Source organism: Vanessa atalanta, chromosome 8 (genome assembly GCF_905147765.1).
Source record: "Vanessa atalanta chromosome 8, ilVanAtal1.2, whole genome shotgun sequence".
In the NCBI taxonomy this organism is placed as follows: domain Eukaryota; kingdom Metazoa; phylum Arthropoda; class Insecta; order Lepidoptera; family Nymphalidae; genus Vanessa; species Vanessa atalanta.
Genome location: NC_061878.1, coordinates 11,077,581 through 11,102,050, shown reverse-complemented (window position 1 = coordinate 11,102,050; position 24,470 = coordinate 11,077,581). Strand labels below are relative to the sequence as shown.

At 35.0% G+C, this 24,470-nt stretch overlaps 3 protein-coding genes across 9 annotated transcripts in view; 1 reads left to right on the top strand and 2 right to left on the bottom strand.

The window, feature by feature from the left end:
• The window catches only part of LOC125066024, a 32,632-nt gene extending 29,777 nt beyond the window's left edge, over window positions 1-2,855 (top strand). For all 6 annotated transcript variants that reach the window (XM_047673905.1, XM_047673906.1, XM_047673908.1 and 3 more), the window contains one exon: window positions 28-2,855. In XM_047673905.1, coding sequence (XP_047529861.1) covers window positions 28-890 — 863 coding nt within the window. In that variant the 3' untranslated portion in view covers window positions 891-2,855. The remainder of the gene's footprint in view (window positions 1-27) is intronic.
• On the bottom strand, window positions 2,850-6,881 carry LOC125066029 (WD repeat-containing protein 13-like). Its single transcript, XM_047673916.1, has 11 exons — window positions 6,709-6,881; window positions 6,477-6,532; window positions 6,273-6,392; window positions 5,660-5,767; window positions 5,318-5,471; window positions 4,943-5,109; window positions 4,374-4,434; window positions 4,177-4,259; window positions 3,785-3,948; window positions 3,427-3,629; window positions 2,850-3,165 (listed from the first exon to the last, which is right to left on the bottom strand). Exons 1-11 carry the CDS (start codon window positions 6,788-6,790, stop codon window positions 3,065-3,067), a joined length of 1,299 nt encoding a protein of 432 aa, XP_047529872.1. The 5' UTR covers window positions 6,791-6,881; the 3' UTR covers window positions 2,850-3,064.
• A 1,337-nt stretch (window positions 6,882-8,218) lies between these two features.
• LOC125065655 (WASH complex subunit 1-like) overlaps window positions 8,219-24,470 on the bottom strand; it is a 35,214-nt gene continuing 18,962 nt past the window's right edge. For both annotated transcript variants that reach the window (XM_047673409.1, XM_047673408.1), the window contains exons 5-6: window positions 16,271-16,409; window positions 8,219-11,367 (exon numbers count right to left, since the gene is read on the bottom strand). In XM_047673409.1, coding sequence (XP_047529365.1) covers window positions 11,179-11,367; window positions 16,271-16,409 — 328 coding nt within the window. In that variant the 3' untranslated portion in view covers window positions 8,219-11,178. The remainder of the gene's footprint in view (window positions 11,368-16,270; window positions 16,410-24,470) is intronic.

Here is a 24,470-nt window from a genome sequence, read left to right as displayed (position 1 = left end):
CTTACTAAACTATTATTTTTGATACAGATTATGATGAAGATTTCTTCATATCATCATCGGCACGACCGTTCGAAAGCCTGGGTGTCATGTCTACCACCAGCCAGTTCTTCCCCGGCATGCACTTCAAGCCGACTCTCGAACGCGACCTGTCCGATGAGCTCAGCGAGGACTTCCCTCCGCCGCCTTCGCCCCTGCCACCTCCCACTCTCGTGCAAACCGGCACCACCTTCCTGGACTTCACCACTCCGGACTCGGGCGTGGAGGACATCACTCCCGGCTCCTTGACCGACGACGACTACAAAGTGAAGAAGTTGCCGGACAACGAGCCCGGCCAGTGCTGGCGCTCCGCAGACAGCGCGAGCTCCAGCGAGTCCGTCAGCCCCAGCTCGCCCGGCGGGGAGGCGCTCGGCGGCCTGCGCCACACGCGCGACAAGCTCAAGCTGGACCTGCCGCCCAGCCCGCACGTGCCGTCTCCGCGCCACGCCCGGGTCTTCAACTTCGTGCTCGACAAGCCCAAGCGGCCGCGGGACGAGCGGCCCGCCGAGCCCGCCACGCCGCTCGTCATGAGCGACGAGACGCCCGTCGTGGCCGTGGCGCTGCCGATGCCGCGGGACAGCGATGACGTCATGCCCGAGCCCACCTTCTCCACCTTCGGGAAGACCGCGCCATGCAAGGCCGGCCAGGGTGCCGACGCGGAGAAGAGCATCGTCCTCACCGACGAGGTCGAGCGCGCCGCCGCCGTCGACGAGGCCAAGGAGGAGGGCTCCGGCAAGGTGGAGGCCGTGCGCGGGGAGGGCACGGTGCTGGACAGCGGAGACGAGGACTCGGGCATCGAGAGCAGCTCCAAGGCCACGCTCGAGCGGGACGAGCCGGCGTCTCATGTATCTTAAGTAGGACCGAATAGATGTAGATTTGTTATCGTGTATCCACGGTGTATCGGCTCGTGTTGTACTAGTTAGTGCACGGGGGCGAACGTGACTGAAGATTTGTTTCGGAATAGCACCTCGCACCTCGGCCGAAGTATTCGATATGAGCGACGGCAGTAGTGAGTCCGTCGATGTGCTATGATAATGCCATTATATGTTAAGATTATCAACAATCTTACAGTTTAAGTATTTTCTATTCGTATTTCAGTTTTTATTTTGCATAACATTTTTATACATATCGGAAATCGAACGTTTTACACGGTTCTATTAAATTTTACACCAAAATTAGAAAACTAAACAGCAATCCATTATTCAGTAATACATAATAGTCATCGGTGATTCTTTTGACACAACTATGGTACAAATAGCCGTGAATTATTCTAAATATATTTGTAGATATAGCGCTTCGATTATCATACTGAATTAATTAGGTTTACGCGAGCCGATCCTTCGGCGACCGCGACAGCGGCCTACTCAGTTTTATACAGCTGTAGATTTTCTTATACTTGCTAGGATTTTCATACGTAAAGTTTTTATTATTTCATATGTCATAGTGATTTAGAATATTATATGTAATTTAACATTATGTTCGGAAACATGTTTTATTATTAAAATGTGTTGCAATCATTAATTGGCAATAGATAATTTTAAAATATTTCCAAAATCTTGTAATAAATTATGTATTTAATAAAAAATACAATTATTACATGTATCCGAACAAAATTAAAAGTCAAAAATGTATCGTACTTGTGACATTACATCCACGCACAATAAATCGCAATCGTGGTAAAACTTATCGAAATTGAGGGTGCAGTCTCATTATTATAGTTTTATTTTAAACCTTTACCTATGTTAAACATCTTTATTTTTATTGGTATTTTATTTTCTTTCTAAAATGTACTAGATTAGTAAGTTTTGCAAACTCAATGCATTCATTTTAGTTGTCGCTTTAATAAAACTGCATGTCCTTTTTTTATACTGCACCCATACATAACGTTCAAATTTCAAAGCCAATTTCTAGTTAAGTGAAAATTTTTATTAGATAAGGTTTAGATATACAAGCGGTGGTGACAGGTCATTGCGTATTTATGGATATCTCGGCGACACGACACACTCCATGTAACAATTTATACTTCTATACAATTTTAACACGCTGTAGTCCTAGATTAACACGACATTCGGAGGGTCAGAAGGGTATATAATATATTAATAATTTTCAATAAAATCCGCACGTAATTATTTATTGTCGCATGTGCCGCCGAGTCGCCAATAAGTGTGTGCCACGAGATCGAGTCATCAAATATGCAATACGTCCATGTGTGAACCTCATGTGCAATTCTTCTCATTTCCATATCATCGCGTTTTAGTTGTTTAGTTACTGCTGTAAATATAATTTAAAAAGTTATCCAAGATGAAATTTTTTTATTAAGGAAATTTATTATTCGTACTACGTGTTTATTGTTCTGAACTTTATTTTTTACAGTTTTTAGAATGTTTCGTTAATGTACAGGTGTAAATACGCGGTAGATTCATTTTGTTGCGATATCGATGTAGGGATACTAATTGGTTAGAGTTTAGATCGTGAAATTATTTCCAAACAACTCGAGGTCGGCAGACTATAGCGCACTATAGCGCACGGCCTGGTATCAAAAGAGTAATAGAATTTTATAAATTATCTATTTCGTTTAGAAATGTTTCCAATACGATGGATTTGTTTAGATTACCTTTATAATGATAACAAGGAATTATTTGAATGAATTGTCCAATAATAATTATGGTATTTATTGTTTGTAAGTTGTTGTTTTGTATGAGCTGTCGGCAGTATTTAGTGAATGTGAACGCATTGGAAGTCTTTTCATATTGTGACTTTGTCGAGTCTTTAAAAAGTATTTATATGAAAAAATAAATAATTAATAAAACTTGTGACTTCATATGACTTTTATTTATATCCTCTACTTATTGCTAGCTTACGTCGAAACAAAATCAAAAGATTATTTTTGTCATTATTATTATTTTATTTATTAATAATATAATTTTAGTAAAGCAACGATCGAGACTCAAGACAATAGTCGAACATTAGAGTATTATTAAAATGGAATGCATCGTTAGTAGTCCAGTATCGGTCCGCCGGCAGAGCCTCAGCTGCGGCGCCAGATGATGACGAGCCCCGCGGCGTCGCTGGTGGCCAGCAGGCTCTCGTCGTAGCTGAAGCTGACGCCCAGCACCGGAGACGCGTGTCCTACGATTTCATATATTTTATATCATACGAAAAGTTGCACATCAACAAAAAATATGATTTATTTATTAGTACTATTAATAAAAGTCGATTGGACAACTACTGATCTCTCCCGCGGACCCAATTATAAGCCCATGGTAGTCATAAATCTTTCACGGGTTCGACAAGACACTTCAGTCAGGTTCTGTATCTCAGGCTCTCGTCGCATTTTAGTAGGACAATTAAATATAGAGAGAGCTGTGACATTATCTTCAATAAGTATACCTTGCAGCTTGTTCACGACTGGGTGGTGTCGAGCCTCCCCCTCTATGTCCAGGAAGTAGACGCAGGCGTCCTCTCCCCCGCTCACCACGCACACGCCGCGCCGGAACGACATCAGAGGACAGAACGACGACCGCACCGCGAACGATCGGTGCTGCGTCGAGAAGCGCTTCTTCAGCGACAGCAGGCCCTCACGGTCCGCCACCCTACGGGATAGAGGCACGTACGCCCTTTAATATGACGTTCCATCCTTCTACCGTCAGGTCAAACATTTGCTTATTAAAAAAAGTGATCGGGGCTGCCGCGCAATTTCGGAAGGAAGAAACTATCGTGATAAGTTGCAGCCCGCAGGGAGCGTTACCGGAACAGGTAGAGCGAGTCGTCGGCGGCGCTGACGAGCAGCGCGGGGTGGCGGGCGAGCCACGGGCTCCAGGCCAGGCTGCTGACGGCGCCGCCCACGCAGCAGCGCCGCAGCTTGCTCAGCGCGCCGCCCGCGCCCGACATGCGGAAGCTCACGATCACGCCCTGCGGCACTCCCCGCTACAGCCGACCCGACACGACTGGCCGACCTCGGGCGTCGGGCGGCCGCGCGTGTCTCATTGTATCGACGTTAATGCATTAAACACGAGAGCTTGGGACGATAGCACACGAGTATCGTGATCGACTGATGCGAGCAGAACTATGCATGAACTTTGTTTTTATATGAGAAAATATTTGGAAAAACATTAATTTATAAAAAAAAACTAATGTTACCTTATCATTAGCTGCCCAAAACATTCTTCCACTGGACTCGCACGCTATGGCCGTCACTCGACCGCCTAAGATACTGCTGCCTCCTAACAGAATACATGTAATTTTAACATCTTATTCCTTCGTCTTAAAACGACATTATATTAAAACACAAATTATTCAACAATATAATATACACTTTTTTCCGAATGAAAACGTACCTCTAGGATATATACCAGTTGATACGTTGAGGACCTCTACCATCCCTCTTGCGTTCCCCGCCTTGAGGTTCGTTAAGATATTATTGATAATTATGTACATGTGTGAGATAGCAGAGAATTGTCCTATTGACGACAAACGAGAATTGTATTTAAGAGAAATTTTAACAACATAAAAAGTTCCAATAATCTAAATCATGTTTTTATTTCATAGTTTTCTAGTGAATGACTACCATCAAAATATTCAAAAAACGACATAAACAATCACGTCTACATCGTGAGGCAAAATATAAAAAAAATATATATAAGTAGTCAAAATAAAGTTAAGTATAAATTGAAGTCTAATAATTTATGTATCTACATTATTAGTGATGACGCATCCATGTTATTTCATAGTTCAGGTAGCACATATAACTCACACAGCAATTATTTAACCACCAAAACCGGAATACTTTGTGCGTATTCTAGTGTAATATTACAGGCAGGAGGGACATCCATCATAGCTGACGGCTCTTTGACAATGACATGGACTTCCGAGAGGTAGTAGGTAGTGTAGTTAGCGACAAGGATACGATGAGCATGTTGTTGTTGGCGGGCTGGAAGGCGCAGCACAGCAGCGGCGCGGCGAGCTGGTCGGGCACCGCGCGCAGGCGCCGCGCGCCGCACGCGTCCCACACCAGCAGCAGCCCGTCCAGCGCGCACGTCACCAGCACCTCGTTCGACGCCGACCAGTCGCAGCCTGCCGGCCGCCCGTTATATATACATATACATAATTATACATTATTGTCAGGTATGCGATTGTGAATCTCTGTCTCTCTTCGAAAATTAATTTCATTCCCTTATGTTAAGTAGATGAGATGTAGAGTAGATATCTAAAATTAAATTGAAGTCATGATGGAAAATATAAAATTTCACGAATGAAAATAAGGATCTGCTATGCCACCCACCGGTGACGGGTTTGGTGTGTCCTCGCAGCACGAAGGAGACGCGCGGGGGCGTAGCGGTGACGTCACACACAGACACTGTCCCGTCGTGCGACACACAACACAGTTTGCTACGGTCGTTGTTCGCGAATTTCACCATGCTAACTTGATCTGTGTGCTGATTTGTTACAAGAATATGAGATTATTTGATAAAATAAATATAATTTTGCTTTTAGAATTATATGGACAACGGCAAAACTTCTAGAGATTTTAATATTACTATGAAAACTATTTGCAATAAAATAAAATTAATCTATTTTAATTTGTTTCTGGATGATTGAGAAAAATAAAATTCGGAGATAAAACCTGATCAAATATGTGATGTACTCCAGAGAATGCATAGTTTTCGGATATAGTCATGTCATTCTTTTTCTTGGCATTAATTGTAATACTCTCGTCCACTGGCAGGCTTGCCTGAAATATATATATCATTACAAATTGGCATGGTTTTCTCATCATTCTTAATAATCTAGTAATTACTTGGTGGTAGGGCCTGTCTGGGTTGGTACCCACTCATCAGATATTTTACCGCCAAGCAGTTCTGAATATTGTTGTGTTCCAGTATAAAGGGTTAGAGAACAAGGGTAACTACAGGCAGAAAGTACATAACATCCTAGCTCCCAAGGTTGGTGGCATATTTGGTGATGTAAGGAATGTTTAATTTTTGTTACAGTCCCATTGTCAATGACTAGTGTTCACGAGTGCTCTTTAGCCTACCTATATAAAAACCATAACGATATAAAGAATAAATATTGTAATGTTCTGTATCTGTCTTTTGATGTAATGACAACTAAAAAATAATAATAAAAAAGTGTTTTCATTGTAATATAAATCATAGTCTGCCTTTCATAGAAAAATCTAAATAAGTTTAGTCATTACAAAAGGTATTTAAAAATTAGAAAAAAAATATTTATCTTACCCTACTATTTGATCTTTGTCGAGATGAGGATGAACTAATAGATATATTGTCCTGAACCCCATACCTTCTCTGCAACAGCTGACTTCTTATATTAATATATTTCTTGATTGTTTCTATATCCTAATTGACATGATAATTAAATGAAATATTGAAGTTAATTATGAAATAGAATACAAACAATAAAAATATTAATAAAATAAGTACCTTAAATTTAGAATTTTCTCTAAGAAGTTGACTCCTCCGGCGTATATATAAAGTTTCTGAAAACATTAAACCTATGAACAATAGATATTATCTGACGTAAGATCCAATTTAATGCATTATATGACTATTCTTACTACGACTTTGACTATCTTCAATTTAAAAGGCGATATCGTAAATACAAACAAGTTATATGTCTAACAACTTTCAAGTGTCATAAAAATAAACAACGTACTAAAGTTTGGATTTCCGGGAGCTCTGTAAGCATTGAAGCGCGCGTCCAGGGCAAATATCTGCTGCTGAAATGCCGCAGCCATATTAAATTACTATAGTTGATTATTATTACAAGTGCATATTATAATTGTGATGTTTTAAGTATTATCAAGTTGACAGTTCACAGTGACGAATTGATTACTGACGTTTGAAAACAGCTGTTTATGACGCAGGAATAACGTCCAAAAATAACGAACATTACTTTTATACATAGTCATAACTGTCAATTTAATTAATATCTGATGATGCTAAATAACACGCATTAATATTAAAATAACAAAATTTATATCGATTTGTAGAAAAAAACGATCTTTGTATGGACACCAATCAACTTTTGAGATTTGAGAATATGGGATAGATGATTCTAGGATAAGGCATTAATATAAGGATAGAACTCATAGGAATTTTAATTGGACAAATCAGTTTTAATTCATTTAATTAAATGGTTAATAAAATAAATGAATATTATAACAGCATAAATATTATGATTGTTATAATTACATAAAATACCTCTAACGAAATTTTACGTATTATACAATACCTACTCTATGGAATAGCAAAGATAGCTTAGTCAAGCACCTGTTTGAATATAATATAATATGTTAATAATTTCTATTTAAATAATATTATACTTAATTTTTTCAGGTTTTAACGAACATCTGTTTATGAACATTCCGATGTAATAAACGCTGCGCTTATTATAAATGACTAGAAAAGACATAGCAGTTAGCAAATAAAGTAATTTTTAATCATCCCCACTTGTATGTACCTATTATTTATATTCAATGTAATATGAATATTCTTATAGTAGTAACTGATTAGGAACTTATTAATATTAGGAATAATTTTCCTAGAAAAGCTTTTCTCTCACGTAAGATAAAATTAAACGCTTAGCGGGTAATAAGTACCTCGTAATAATGAAGGAACTGCTGTACAATCCGCTCTAAGGCTATTCATCACGCCCACACGGCCGCGTCCTCCGCCACGCGCACCGCTGAGGCCAGCGATTTCCCGGAATCCTTATTTCCGATTCCGAAATACTCAACGCAGTGATACCGAGAAATCTCAACGGGCGTTATTCTGGGGCAATGCCGTGTAAAACCCGAAACACGTAGCTTTCTAGCGAGGTGGCTCTGCCGTTATAAATAATCAGAATGCGTGAAAAGAAGTCGCTGACCCACGATTACCGCCATATTTATTTGTACCGGGAAGAAATCATTTTAGCTTACAAAAACTTATCGTAAAAAATCTAATTTAGTTTTTTGTAAATTTAAATTTTTTTTAAGCGCCATCTGTTTCACCCCATCTCGCTTTTTTGTAATTTGAAATGATACGATCATTTCCGTACTAGGTACTTAAGTATTAATCATTTCTATACCGGTCGATCATTTTCATACACAGCAGGACATTATTCTTGCACACATAACTTATGGATTCAATCAAGGAGGGTAAAACAAAATAAAACAATCGAATTAATTTTAAAATCTCATTTAATGACATACCACCAAACATCTTAACAATCATACAACAATCGTTTGTATTCAGACGGTTTACATGAGTTTTTAAACAGACAGTAAAATGGGCATCAAATTGAAACTATTTACAAACATTTAATAACTACCAGACGGATTAGTTCAGCGCACTAGTACATTTATGAGATTAGTTACTACATCCTATTTCATTAGTCGTTTATAATTAGCACGAGTTTATTTAAATAATCGCTTTACATAAATAATTTAACGATCTAACAGTTTACTTAGAACATTCGTATCAACTAATCCATCTCGAGTGTTGACTAAACTGTTGTTACTTAAATAATAGTAAATATTACAAAAGCATCGCGATGACTTCAATAAAAAATGCAAAGTGTAAAAAAACTATAATATGTAGATCATTTAAATCAATCAGTCCAAAGCTTAACATAATTCTAAAATAAGGCAAGTATTACTAGATACACGTTAAGATTTATAATAAAGTTTATACAATTCAAAAATCATTAATATTACTAGTATTTACATGATTAAATTTAATTTGATCAATATTACATTTATAATATCAACACAGTTGCCGTTTAGATTGCCAATAGCAGTTTAAAGCTTTCTTATATCTAATCAGATTTTTTACTTATATGCTACGGGCGTTAAGTTATATTAAAATGGCATTACCCGTGTTACTGACACGGGATTACATTACAAGTGACTCGATTGTGATTGTAATTAAAGATTAGTTCGTGTAATAATTATCTATGATGATAAAGGTGAGCTATCATTAATCATGGACGATCGCGTTAGGGTTACCATCGATTGCCGTATGTAAGATATGGATCACCAATAGTTATAAAACTTTCGTTAAATTTCAAATTTATTTATAAAAAAAATTAATACGAAAAAACAAACATTACACTAAAAAATATTGAATTAAATTATAAAAAAAAAAAACTAATGAAGGAATCGGTATGGGGAACCCCTTATTAAATACGCTTGTCTATGATTAATATGCTTCACTCCGAGTAGACACGTCCATGCAATAAATTCTCATTACCTTTCGATTCAAATCAATTCAAACTTCAAGCAGGAATCGAATCTCTAAATATGATGCAATCTCAAATCAGTATTCAAACATGTATATCTAAAGATACAAACCCTGCTTGTTTGAAATAAATAAGAAAGCTAGGCGAATTATTTTACAGCTCTATATCTATATTTTAATCTGTGCGATTTAGATGGCAGAATTTCTAGACTAAATAAAGAATACCACGATTTTCATATTTATTGTAAGAATATACGTGTTTTAATATGAAATTTATTTAATCCAATCAGTCAAATATAATCTGGGACAGCTAGTTTACGGCACTAACAGTACCCGCGCCCACCTCGCATACGAATGTGATACAACGATAACGAAGGCGGCGTCGTATCACCATACCGTCTTAGTATTATCAGCCACATCTGTTTGAGAAGCAAGCTCAACATAATGTCCAAAAAGTATAACAACAAGTTCTAACGTTACTTAAAATTGTATCAAATAGAATAACTTATACACATAGATTTTATTTTTACTTTTTTAACGCGTACTATATCAATTATTTAGGCAAAATAATAAAAACTTGTTTTGATAATGAATAAAATCATTCGCTTAATATATTTTTAACAATTTCTTGTATTTAAAGATTTGAAAAACATTTTGAACCCTTCCAAGACTAAAACACGCTATTTATAAAACTTTTACACTGGTCACATCATCACATGTTATCCGTTAGACATCGTGACATAAAAACCGTTCCAAAAACGTAACGTGCTATGAGTTTATTATTATCTGTGCACGTTAATAAAACACAGCAATACGTGCAAATAATGCCAAAATTTAATTTTATATTATTTAGAAACAAAAATATGCCAATTTAATAAAATTCTAACATTACCATATAACAAAATTATTCCTTTTTTTTCTACGTAATAAATCACAATTATATTTAATTCGTAGAATTTGTAAAAGCGAAATCAAATATTATTATTCTAATATTTTAATCATTCCACTAATATTAGCACCTCTTCAACAGGCATCCATATCACTTGATTTTTACCCAACACTCAAATATATAACATTTGACCTTTATAAAATAATAATATATATATTGTATGCTTGTATGTAAAATATACTTATCGATCTACTAAATATAAGTCATAATCCCATAATTAACTATGTAAATAGTAAAAATATTTGCCTTTTTAATTAAAATAACTTGCGAGTAAATTATACGAATAAATAATTTGATACATTTAATTAAACATCGTACGGGAACAATGTAACAAAATGTCAATTTCGTGAAGCCGAGAAAATTAGAACGAGTTTAATAAAATGTTTAGACGCACATAATATGCATATGTATAATCGAGTTCCGCGACGAGTAAGATTAAACGTATATATATTTTTTCTTCTCAATTCTGGAAATGCTAATCACCCGAACCAGTTGATAGTTTGCGGGGACTGTTTATGTGAGCGCACCTTCCACGAAACGAAAGCGAGACAGCCGCTAGTGAGAAATGTGATTATCGTAATAACCTCCCGGAACCGGACCCTTTCCGATCTTTGTAAGTAGCAGTCACTGAAATGCCCACTGACGCCACTACTGACGGCGTTATCGATATTCTAAAAAACTAAATTTCCAATTCCAAATGACCTTTTAATCACTAGCGAGTAGCATTTTAAAAAGGGATTAGCGTTATCGATCCGACGTTCGTGCTTCTAAGAAGTCGCAGCGATTAGAACATACGAAACAAAAATAACTAGTATTCGAAGTATCGATGGTTTGAGACGACTGTTATCTATTAAAATGATAATTACATTGATTTCAATTAGAGTTATGTGAAGTTATCATAGGCCACATATAATTACTTCTTTTTAGATGTACCGTCAGCATTTAAAAGACCTTTTACTCCCAATCTTCGTCGCTTGATGACCTTTGCGGTGAAGATTGTTCACCAGGCTCGGGTATGATGCTGGCCAAAGTGTGGAGAATCGATCCGCCAGATCTTTCAGCACCAGATATCCCTCGGCGACGCATCGAAAGCTTGGCGTGCAGATCCGCCATTAGATCTCCGCCGACTGGCTGTTTGGAGGCCTGCCAAATATACACTTTGATCAAAGTAATTGAAAAAAAAAAATGTTATTTCGGTTTCGTTTCAGTGTTTTTATTAATAGCAAATAAATGTTTAACGGATTTTCTGTTCTTAAAATGATATTAAGAACAACGCAAATGGCTAATTGTAGTACAAAAATCTTTAATATACATTTGAAATAAACTGAAGATGTAAAAGCACCATTATGTATGTATAAGCACTGCAATCGATGTTTAAAACGCTTCGTTTATCTCTAATGGTTCGTTGATAAGCAGAGTTCGAGGTTAACCGATACGCTGAAATATAGATACTTAATTAAACATTTTATTGAATTGACGGACGTATACTAAGAATACTATTTTAATGTAATGTGAATCAATGTGTGATTTCTCTTGAATGTATCGTACGATATAAGGTCAATGGCAGGCGTACACAACAAGTGATAAGAATTCATTATAATTATTGTAAATATAAAAATAAAAAATTCCGAGAGTTCGCAATCAATATAGATTGTAATTGACATGCAGTATAACGAATTGGATAAACATCGTATCTACGATATTAATAATGTTACATTCTAACTTCAGATGATAAACTCAACAAATGTTTTTATATTATCTATCTACTCACTATATGACAATCTTAAACAATTATCACTATAACTAATGACGGTCGACTAAAATTTTCCGATTGATACGACCCGTAAAGGTCACGACGAGAGAGCTTCCTTATAAGGTTTTGTTGTTCGAATGCGTTCAAACTCGCTCGGGTCCCAATATCACTGTCCCCTTCACACGAGCAGCAGGATAAAGCTCAATTGAATAATTCAAGTAATAAACATTTGGGACTGAACCAGCTCTTCCTTTTTAAGGCCAACTCAATGGTATTTCAACGACCGCTTACCGAGAAGTAAGCAAGCCGGAAAAAATAAGAGAGCAAAAGGCATTCTACGTAGTGCAAAATTTAAATTCTTCAGATGGTCATGATCATACCGGAGACGCGTCTGAGCTCTCGAAACAACTGCTGGGGTTACACGAATTGTTACGCGCTATTACGTTAAACGTTGCGTCATTAGTCGTAGGCGCGACTATTGCAAATGAATAAGAAGACATCATTACAATAACATTACCTCTACAAATATAACACTGAACTAAACGTAATATACTATTTGAAATATTGTTGAATTCATTTATGGATACATCAACTAAAAATATAAGTTAATATAATACAATTGGAGTGCATAAATAAAGTTTAATTTGATTATTTTATTGTGATTAAAAGATATAATATCACATAATCTATTATACACAAAGAAATAATTAGAAAATATTTCTTAAAGCTGCCTGTTTTTATTACACCAATATCTCGCTTAAAAAGGTCTTCAACGCACGTGACGTATAAATGAAATAGTTAATTCGATTCGGTACAAAAGTAAGTAATTTTTTTATTTATATTTTTGTTAATAGGACATTGTGTGGCACACCGAGTATTCAGAGTCAGTTCAGTCGCATTCAATGGAACAATGAGCCTTCAACCTGGCTCCGAGATGTCGGGCACGAGTTCAATGTGGAGCGTGCATTCAAAGGAATTCCAAATAATCGATCAGTTTTAGAAAATATTACAGTAGACGCTTTAGCCTTCTTTGTTGTATTGAGTTTAGTTTTGTTTGCATTCCAATCGTGAGTAATGCTTATCTGCACATTACACAAAACGAATTAAGAAAAAAATATTCTTCGTATTTGATAAAAGCGACAAAAACACAGCGACCATTTTTTTAGCTATAATGATGGTGTTTTTTTATTGATAGGCGGTCTGGCAAGCGCGCTACCTGGTGGTAAGTGGTAACCACTGTCCATAGATTTGTATTGTAAGAAATATTATTCATGTTTCACCCATGAGCCTTCAAACCGGAAAAATACTAAGTATTACTGTTTAGCGGTAGAACGTATGACGAATTGATAGAATCTACCCAAAAGGGCTTTCAGAAGCCTTAGTCTTGCGAAAGTCCTACACCAAGTAATGTTGTTGAGTAATTACGAGTAATTTCACGACAAATTTACACAATAACCCCGTTGAATAAGTTCCATATGCCGTTTTACCTCTTTTCTATTAATTGGTATTAGAAGATTTGGTATAAATTGCGACTTTGCAGAGGTATAGTCGCTATTCCAATCTATACTAATAATTTAAAAGCAACTTTATTTGTAATACACACAGTCTGTCTGTCACACTTTGCCTATCTTCTAACTAAATTAGAAGATATTTTGTACGAAGCAAACTTAAACCCCAGGGTAAGGTAACGGCTAGTTTTTTATAGCTCATGACGACCAGCCCCTATAACGCGAGGTAAGCCGCGACAACTAGTGCTGAATATTCAAAACATAGACAGTGATACAAAAAAAAAATATTATAAAATTTATGACACAACGTTTGGCGACCCGATCGATTTGTGCGACCGTACAATAATAATTTTAATGCAGTTAATGCAGCAGAATATAAAAAAAAAAAAACAATTTCTCTACATGATATAAGTATATTAATGTTTCAGTTATGGCAAGTTCTGATAGCAAAGGACAAATAATTTCGAACGAACTATTTCGATAAAATAAGGCACAAGTATATCAAAAAATATATTACGCTGTCTAAACCCGAGTTCTTGTGTAGACGTCTTCAACGAATGATCTATAAAAACAATGAAACGTGTTTCCGTGTGTCCGAATGAAAGTCGCATATTCCCGGGAAACGCGCGACAAAAGGCGGCTTGCGAGAAATGTGCTGATCAGTAGAAGTCGTCAATTCGTTTACCGGTAAGCCGATCGATGTGCACCTTTCATTTAATATTTTAATATGTGTTCGATTGTTTATGTCTAACAAAATATTTTCTTATGTTTATTTAATCTGTATTGTGTATTAAATATCGTTAAATATTTTAATTAATGCCAAGATGGGCATGGTTTTAAATCCAGGCAAGTATCACTGTATTTATCACGCATTTTGTTTTTAGTTCATGTTATGTTTGGCGGTGAAGGAAGGCATCGTCAGGAAATGTGAATGATCCGAATGAAAATCTGACAACTATGTATCCAACACGCATTGCAACGAGATGAAATATGCTCTAAGCCTGCCAAAAAGACCAGCTTTGGCCCAATAGTCGGACATTTACCGATTGTTACTTTTTTATTCTAAATTCAAAATACAGAACAAAGTCTACCTTTTACCACAATATTATGTAATTTGCACCTAAGTAGCAAGTTCTAAATATGTAACAAAGATTTTAGATAATAACCTATCGGCATTGAATTTACATTAAAACGCTATTTTACATAATATATATAATTTTCCGAGTCCGATCCGCTGCATACATCTTGCGGATAAAAACAAAATCCACTTCGCCGAAACGTCAACGCATCCGCCGTGCGCTTACAATGGCAGCATCTTATTAAAAACCGGTCAAGTGTGAATTGTTTTCTCGAGCCGTCGATGTCATTGTAATAATAAATTATCCGGAATTTACAATTAAAAAATATTCCACACGTAATAACCTCAGATCGACTAACTACGAAATAAAACTTCCAGATAAATAATATGCAAAAGGCTTTTGATGAGTCAGCCGGCGGTGAGTTGTCGAGGGTGACTTTTATCTATCTTGATAATTTTTCAATTACGCTTATGCGTTTTATGATAAATTACGCAATTAAATTTCTATTTAACTAATAAATTAGACAAATTAAATTGTTATTGCTCAAACTTTTAACGAAGACGAGATAGGATCGAGTGTGTTGTTTTCAAGTTCCTCATAATGAAACACGAACGCATTAGTTTCCAGTAAACGCCGATCTTTCATCTATCGAATAGTTGAAACAGCGGTTGTTTTATTTTAATTGAATGGCGAACTCTTTTTACGCTTAACACGTGTATCGTAACAATGGGAAGTGATACTATTATCAATGTGCTATCATATCCATTATACTAGAGTTTCTGAGAAGCCGAACAGCATACAATTATCGCGGTTTCCTTGAACGGACCGTTGTGATCGTAATTACATGTAGACTGATGAATTCGTTGTTTTATACCAGGAATAGAACTTGTAAAAAAAAACGATGATCAAACAACAAGAAACATTTCGTCAATAATGGAATATTATTTAATGGCGATACCGAGAATCAACAATAATACAAAGTAGATTAATATCGATAATTTTAACGAATTAAAAGTATGCGGGTTTTATTAAATGTAACAACATTGCTTATAAATGTCAATGGAAGAAAAAAATTTGAACACGTATTCATTTGCATATTTGGCTAATAAATAATATTAAACGCGCACCGCCGATGTTATTCACAGTTGAATAGAGTTTACAGATATTTCGCCGAATCCTTAATGTACTTGAGATAAAAAATAAAATATATATCGAAGAGAATTACGTTATAAATTATCTTATTCAAAACGTGAATGATTAAAATTTTAATTGCTGTTCCAATGAAACATTGACGATTTTTCTCATAAAAAAGATGTTAGACAACTTCTATCTATTCGGAAAATACAAAGATTATGTTATATATTAAATTCTATAGTCTCATAAAAACGATAAAATATTATTTTTATCGTTTTTTTTATTAGCCTAGGGAGAGACGTTTATCATTTAGATAAAGTATCACGTTGTGATGTTATAGAATAGATTGCGGCAACAAATAGATGAGCATCGTCAGCAGATTTCTGAACGAGAATTGAACATTATTCTTAACTATTTACATTTAAATAATAATATACGATCTCTTTTTATGTAATCTTTTTTATCATTGGAAATATTATTGGAAATCGGAAGTGTGATAACGCAGCTGAAAAGGTATGAACAAACTTATGTTTAGCTGAAAAATAAATAATAAAATGTAATTCATAAATTACCTTTGTCGAAGTAGATTCAACAGCCGACTTAAGCTTGGCGCGACCCACGCCGCCCGCTTGCCGTATTGCTGCCATGAGGCTGGAGTGCGCGTCGCCGACGGCAGGCGCGGGCGGTGCAGCGCTTTGCGAGCGCTCGACCCTGATGAAAATTCAGAATATCAAAATATCATAAAGTTCAAAACTAGAGGTTACTATAATATTGCCAAAATTTTGTTATTGTATGACTTTCAATCTAAACCTTTCTCTTTAATAAAGTCACACAATCTCTGCACAGCAAGAACACGATCTATTATATAGTACTGAAGTAGGTTTATGATGTATGTTATGTTGTAAATTTATTTTAAATGAACATTTATTAACTAATACGAGACTAGAACCAAATGTAGTGTTTTTATATAAACCTGTAACTGCTTTAAAAAAAGAAAGCACATTTCTCCAGAACGACACGAGAAGATGAATTGCTAATGAAATGGAGGCTGACTACGCTTCGAGGCAACGCATTTTAAATGCAAACAGAATTACTTCTTGGGAATGACATTCTTGCATATAAAAATTTATAAAGAATTTTGAGAATATATACATCCTTGATGACATTTTACGTTGGTACTGCAAGAAATTACAATAAAGGGAACCATATACATTATTATGTGAATTTGAAATTACATTCTCTTATAAAATGGTAAAGAAGGTTTACATTTCATTATAAACGTCACAAAGTATAATAAACAAAAATCAAAGACGGACAATAAGACAGCGCAATATTGCAATATCAGGTTTAAATATATGCGGGACGAGTGTGATACTCAGAAATCGATATAATTAATTTAGTAAACAAAGCGAAGGTCGCTTGTGACACCTCGTGAACTAGTATTCAAACAATTGGCTAATACCGTTTATGATTCATGCGGGTAATTTTGTTTTTTATTAGCATATGTAGGGTCCAAGGGTCGTCTTAGGCCGTGCGAGCGGGCCCCTTACTGGGGTACAAGGGCATCGGGTTTTGAAATTTCAAATATTTTTCGCAGTCCAAATATGGTTATAGTACCTGGATTCATGCACAATGTAATGAAGACGAAAATGAGTATTATGCAACAATTACTTATTTAAACAATTAATAAACAAATTTAATATAGTACCTATATATCTCGTTTGAAGATACATAAATTAATTACGTCCCAATATTTGGGTCGTTGAAAGATGTGACATCGCCTTTTAAGTCGGGCCTCTTTTAATGAAACGAAATCCTTGAAGTCCATTTGAACAAATAAACTTTACGTGCCAAATAAATGCATATAATGTAGTTTTAAAACGACTACACATTAATCAAAGCCGACTTAATAAAATGTTCTTTATTATAAATAAATATTTCTTGATAATATTATAAAGAACGTGTTTTTCATTATGCAATTCAACCACCACTATTGAAATTGAAAGTGACTTGAATTTGGTTTTTAAAAACTAGCAACTATGTATAGATTTGACCTTCATAAGGTATCGATTAATGCTAGTTAACTAACAGGCTGCGATGTTTTTCATTCTGTCTCGTTTTATACTGTTAGTCACGATGTGATGGCGCATAAATCGATTAACCGTTACGTACTATCGCGGTCCTACTGACTTAATGCTCCCGAGAACTTGTACTGCCGACGTTTAGACGTCTGGATTTATGTAACACCGACAGATTTATTCGATAAAAGGATTTGTATACGATTCAAAACATCGATAAATTGCAATTTGCGGGAAGAGCGACGGTGTTTTATAAGGACCATGTAAATTACATTAAATTGAATGCAATTGCTTCGCTGATCTAGTGACTAGTTTGGAAGCCAATGGACCCCGAGGTGCTGAGTTCAAGCCCTATCAGGCGTCAATAAAAAGTAATTCAGTTTTTACCCCACTCTTGCCCTGAAAAGAACTCGGATTGCCGTCGCATTATGAGAATTTATAGGAGATGCACCTGTGTTTGCGCACATACGTGTGAGCTGTCTCTCATATGTCCTGTGCTGTGATCTGTGCTGGATATCATACTTATTTAAAATTCCTATTAATATTCTATAATTAGAACAAAATAGTGAACTATTATAAAATAATATAGTTAGTATTGTACAATCAAATTACTAGAATTTGAACAGGACGTGAAGGATTCGATACACGACAAAGGGACGTCCGCAGTTCGATATGATAGACCTGACCTATCTCGTTGCGGACGTCCTGCAACATTCTTGATTTCGTGATTATTAGGTAATAGTTATTTCGACTAGACCCGTTATTTGAGTTAAAGCCGTGATCATAACACCATTCTTTAAAACAAACCACCAATATATCCTCACCCAATTTTGTTTGCGATAATACAATGAGATGTATAAATTTAAAACGAAAGTTGAAACTTAACGATACGAAAAAAACGTTATTATTGAATTGCATATAATTCATGAATTTCATAGGTGGAAACATTATAAACAGAATAAAACACATTCGTGTTTTCTGAGAAACGAATTCCGTTGGATGTTAACTAATGACAAGTTTCAATATTGTTAACTAATTGTGCTAAGACTTGTGAATTGGCGTAAAATGCATTTCATACGCAAATAAGTTAAAGGTGACCGAATAAATCAATAAAAAAATTAGAAACAACATTATTACACGGTATTCTTTCCATATGGAATGTTTAAAGGTAGTTTTTGGCACAAAAAGTTTTTACTTCTAGCATGTCGTCTTCTAGCAATAGCAAACAAAAATTTGGAAACGTAAAAAATATTGCAAAAAGAACAAAAATATTATTTACACTAATAGAAGTAGGTATATACTTCTCTAATGTTTCACAATTTCATAAAATATATATTCAGTTAAATAATATTTTATGAACCTAAACAAGAAAAATAAAATAAAATCATATAAATAATAATTATATTACAGATATATAAGTAGGTAAATATATGTATATAATTTTCGTCGGTTCCGAGGTATTCATTGGCTCAGTTCCAGGTCGCGCTGCACTTTGATAAATATGCATAGCTTGGTAATTAAATTACGTCTTGCGAATAAAGTTGTTACTGCGAAGGTATGCTATTACAGTGAATCGTCTAAACATTAAACGCACACAAACAGGAACTTGCTCTTATAAGTTTATCGAAATTTCTTAGTTACAACATATAGTTAAGTTAGTACTGTAATGTAAAATAACAGCCTAGTGGCCGTGTGTGACTCTCCTTAATTACTTTGGTTGAGTTTTATATAAGTGGTAGTAGTTTTTGTTCGAAATATAGTACTTGACGATATTAATAGTTTTAAATAATATCATCCGTTTTCAATAAAACAAATAACGTATAAAATAGTTACATATTTAATATATTGGTAAATATTACCTGATATTATCATATCAAAGCTTCGTTTACGTAATAACATGACCTAAAAAAACTGTGACACTGGTGTGATCGGTCTCAATAATCAACAAGTCATACGAGGAAGCGTTACAAGAGTTAACCTTTAAAGGACATAGTATGGATCGACTAGACATTGACAGTGAAGACGAAAATAGAAAACTTTCCGAGTGCACAACTCTCTACAGATGGTTCTGGGAACGCGGATCACGACAGCGGCGTGGAACATAGACGCCCAACAGAAATAGCACTTCGTGAGAAATTCTCGCGAACGTTTCCTTCCTCGACTACTAAATTTTATTGACAAGGGCCGTTGGCCTCGTAAACTACAAACTATATACTCCTACGTTTTAATACCTCCTTATCGTAGTTGTTATTGACTATATCGTAGTATTTATTAAACAATCTTAATTCTGAGAAATATTTTATTACAATGTTTTATATCTAAAAAAAACTTGAACCGATTCAATGTTATTTTGATCACGATGACCTATTTGGCATGAAGTGACGCCAGTGTTATCACAATGAGATACGAAGAAGGTTTTATCGTGGCAGATCATGCTTAAGACGTAGTAATTGCTATAGCAATACGCCATGAATTTAAATAACAGTAACCCCATTAGTAAACTAGTAATATAAAAACAAATTACTAACTGTTAGAGGTAATTTTGAACTTTAAAACAATAATTAATAATATAGTAGAACAATAATAAGTGATTAACTTTTGTAAACACAATTAATAAATTCATAATAAAATAAGTATTTAATTCAAGTAAATTATTTTCCACAATATACATAAACACATCCTCGAAGACTACGAATGAATAGTTATTGTGTCGTTCCGTGAATAGATACATTTATAACCACATAGGCAACATTGGTTAATTGCAATTATAACGTCAGAGACTATATTTATCCTCTATTTGTTTCTATAAGACTTTTCATGAACAAATTATAATCTTAAATGAAGAATTTATCAATAACCAGCTGAACCTGCGGCTTTTCCCTCGCGAAATTTATAAAACACAAACTTCCAACCCCGTTTTACCCCCCTTAGGGGTGGAGTTTCGTAAAATTCTTGGCGGATGTCTACATCATATAAGGAACCTACCTGTCAAATTTCAAATTTGTAGTTGTTATATTTTCTTAGATTCCGTGATTAATCAGTTAGTTATATATATAGATATCAAGGTATCAAGTAGGAATAACCTAGTAAATTTTGTTGGAAATATATTTCAAATCCGTCTACGTATTTCATCACCTATCTCAACTATTAATATTATATCAGAAACTAGTTGCAATGCAGTCCTTAGACTATTATATTACAACAAACAACCTTGTCTGATAAGTTAATAATTTTGACGCAGACTAATTCCACATGACCTTGCACAAACACCTACCTAATCTACGGAATATATTATAATCCTTTATTTTTCTATACATCTAGAATACTTCACGAACGTAAGAAAAGTACCTCTAAATAAGACGTGAAGTGACATAAACAGAGCTAAAGTTATATTTCACACGTAAATTATGAAACCTGTGCAAATACAAGTATAAACATCGCGTGCTCGTCTAACTATAATGACTGAAGGCAGTTAATTTCCTGCTGTCATTCATTGATTTACTCTGTAATTAGTTTAATACTTCAGAACCTCTAAAGATTATTTTAAACAACTTAAAGTACCTACATTATATTCAAGTTACAGTACTTACTTTGCGTAAGTACAATAGCTTATTCCATTTTTAAATACATAATGTAACGCTTAGACGGTTCAGTGCGTCTGCTTGTGTATTCGCTAACTTCTGTGGTGTGGTTTTACGCCATTGATTAGATAATTTATACTCAAAATTTATAGTACATACAAAACATAATTCATAAAAAAAAAACGATTAATTCGAGTAGATAATAATTATGTTTGCAACTAAGTCTCAAAATATGCTTTTACTGCGCTCATTAAAGTACTAATAATAATTGTTGTCTTTAAATTATTACAGAAGTCTTAATCGCCATATATCTATATTTTATTTATCGATAAGTCACAGTTACTACTATAAGAATAACAATGGACAAATATCAACGGTAACATAATTCATTTGTCACACATTATTTAGTGTTATAAATTTAAAACTTTTCAGTAAATAAATATGATTAAACTATTTTTTATTTAAAAATGACACGGGACGAATCGCTGTTTTTCTTCGAAGCCAAAACAAATAGATAGCATGAGATAAAATATTGTACATTCATCGTCAGCAGATTTATTACAAAAATCGACCAATAATACTTGATTTAAATATTTATCACGAATTTAATTGGTGATATAGATATTTATATAAATGTACATACAAAACTATCAGCAATCTGCCAGGTATTATTTATATATATAAAACCTTGTCCGAAACGCGTTGCATTTTCTTATAAGTTGATGTTCTAAAAGTTTTATGTGTATTGGTTTAGTAGTTTTTAGTTAGGAAACAAAAAAGGTCACCTCGTTTTTTAATATAGGTTTAAAACAGACTAGTAACCCGCTCCGATTTCATACGGACGCACAAATTTATTGGGAAACATTATATCAAATTTACTAATATTATCTGTAATTCAAATCGTAGAAAAGAGAAACTATTGAGTTTCTTGTCGGTTCTTTTTGGTAGAATCAAATTTCCGGTCCGGTGGTATCTTTATATTTTATTCAACACTGTAACATGACGATTCAAAAGTGCTTTTATGATATTATTTGAATAAATAATATTTTGATTCTGTACAACTTTACGGTCAAAATTTATGGTTACGGCCAGTTATCAGACTATTTATTATCAAAATTATTGTTAACAAAATCACATTTAGGATAGTCACTTGACTATTTTGGAGTATAATCATTTTTTTTTTATGCGAGCAACACAACTTGAAGAGTTTCGAAGGAGTGACAGCGCGGAAAAACGGGCATTCGAACGTGGCTGGGGTCGACTGGTACAACATAGGAGTTTTGTTTGGAAATTATTGTACTTGTTATAGTCAAATTAATTGAATACATCTATTTACATCTACAAGTATTGTGTCATTTTCCAACATCGTAGCGGATATATATGTACGGTAAAGTACAATAAGTCAGAAGTGACAAGTTTACTTACGCCTTTCGGTAAGTGATTTCATTGCTATTTACATACCTAACCGAATACGTTTTAATCATTGTTTTAATTACTTACCAATTTGTTTCTTTGTGTGGTTACATCCTACAAGCTTATTCGGCAACCAATTTTAGATTGTTTTCCGTTAACAATATGTATATTTAGAGTACCTAGTAATTTTTATAGATTTTGTTTTGCCGTCGTAATGTGTCATTATAATCATAAACGTTAAAATATGAAAAAAAGTAGTATTATTAACTTATAATGCATGAAGTTATGAGAGGTGCAGCGAACATTTATCTAGGCATTTAGTTTGAGACCTAGGTAGACTAAACAAGAAATAATGAGGGTTTATGTTTCTCGTTATGCGATTATTGTGCTGTAGGAACTTACTTTGTTTATCCCTGTACGTTTAGGTTATCATTGCAATCGTGTAATTGTATAATGAATAACTATTTTTTAACTTATAACGAGTGATAGGTATGTTTTATTTTTTCGAATGAAAAGATAAATACTTTATTGCGAATGTCATACGTTAATTAAGTTACCGTTACTTATTATACTACTGTACATGTATTTACATAAAATATGAGTATGTACTGTTATTATACTCATACCTATACCTATACTTATACACTATAATAGCATTCTCTTAATGGATTGTACTTTATGGTAGCCAAAAGGATTTACATCCTTTTGTTTTGAAAACATTTTATTAATGATGCAACTAATTTTATAACTTTATTCCATTCCTCCTTATATCCTTATTTGACTTAATAACTAAGTAGTCACCTGACCAGACACTATGTCAGATCCACGAACACCCCCACTATCGGCATTTTCTAATGGCACAAAAACTCCACCGAGACCTTCACGTGTTCGTGAGCGCTCGACCGATAGAAGACAAACTCGGAAATATAGGCGTAACAGATCGCGAACTACGGAGCCGCGACCATCTCAGAGAAGTAGAAATCGTTCTCGACACTCGCGCAAGAGACCCCGGCGTTCTCGGAGACGTAAGAATATTAGGCGTCGTTCCGTTAGTTCGACGTCATCTGATAATGTTCGAACTCAGAAACGGAAACGTTTTGAACGTTCCGTTAGCTCATCTGATTCCACGAGTACATCTTCCTCGTCAAGTCACTCAGATTCTAGTTCTAGTGAGCGCAGGTCACGATCACGTACGAGACCGTTTTCACGTAAGCGTTGGCGTGGCAGTCGTTCCCAACATGATGAAAAGGAAGGTGCTATGATGGAGAAATTCATAGATGCCTTCAGCAACCATGAACGCAATTCGTTTGTGGGCGTTCATGACGTTATCCCCAAATTTGACCCTAGCTTGAAGACACAATCAACACGAGCGTGGCTTAAAAAGGTAAACGAAATGGCCAATATATATAAATGGAGCGAAAGGCAAAAAATATTTCATGCCCTTTCAAAACTTTCCGGCTTAGCACGCAGTTGGTACGAGAGTCTCGCGACAGTAGACTTAAACTGGAAGGAGTGGGAAAGGAAGCTAATAAAAAATTTCCCAGACGATAGGAACTACGCGGAGCGTCTGACTGGAATGCTGGAGCGTAAAAGCCGTAGAGAAGAAACTTTAGAAGAATATTTCTTTGACAAGGCAAAGTTGGTAAGCCATTGCAATATCAAAGGCAAAGATGCCGTTGATTGTATAATACACGGCATTT

Coding starts and splice junctions, on each gene's coding strand:
- LOC125066029 (XM_047673916.1), bottom strand. CDS start 6,790: ATGGCTGCGGCATTTCAGCAGCAGATATTTGCCCTGGACGCGCGCTTC. Junction 6,393..6,476: donor GAGAAAATTCTAAATTTAAG/GTACTTATTTTA, acceptor CATGTCAATTAG/GATATAGAAACAATCAAGAA. Junction 4,260..4,373: donor AACTGGTATATATCCTAGAG/GTACGTTTTCAT, acceptor GTATTCTGTTAG/GAGGCAGCAGTATCTTAGGC.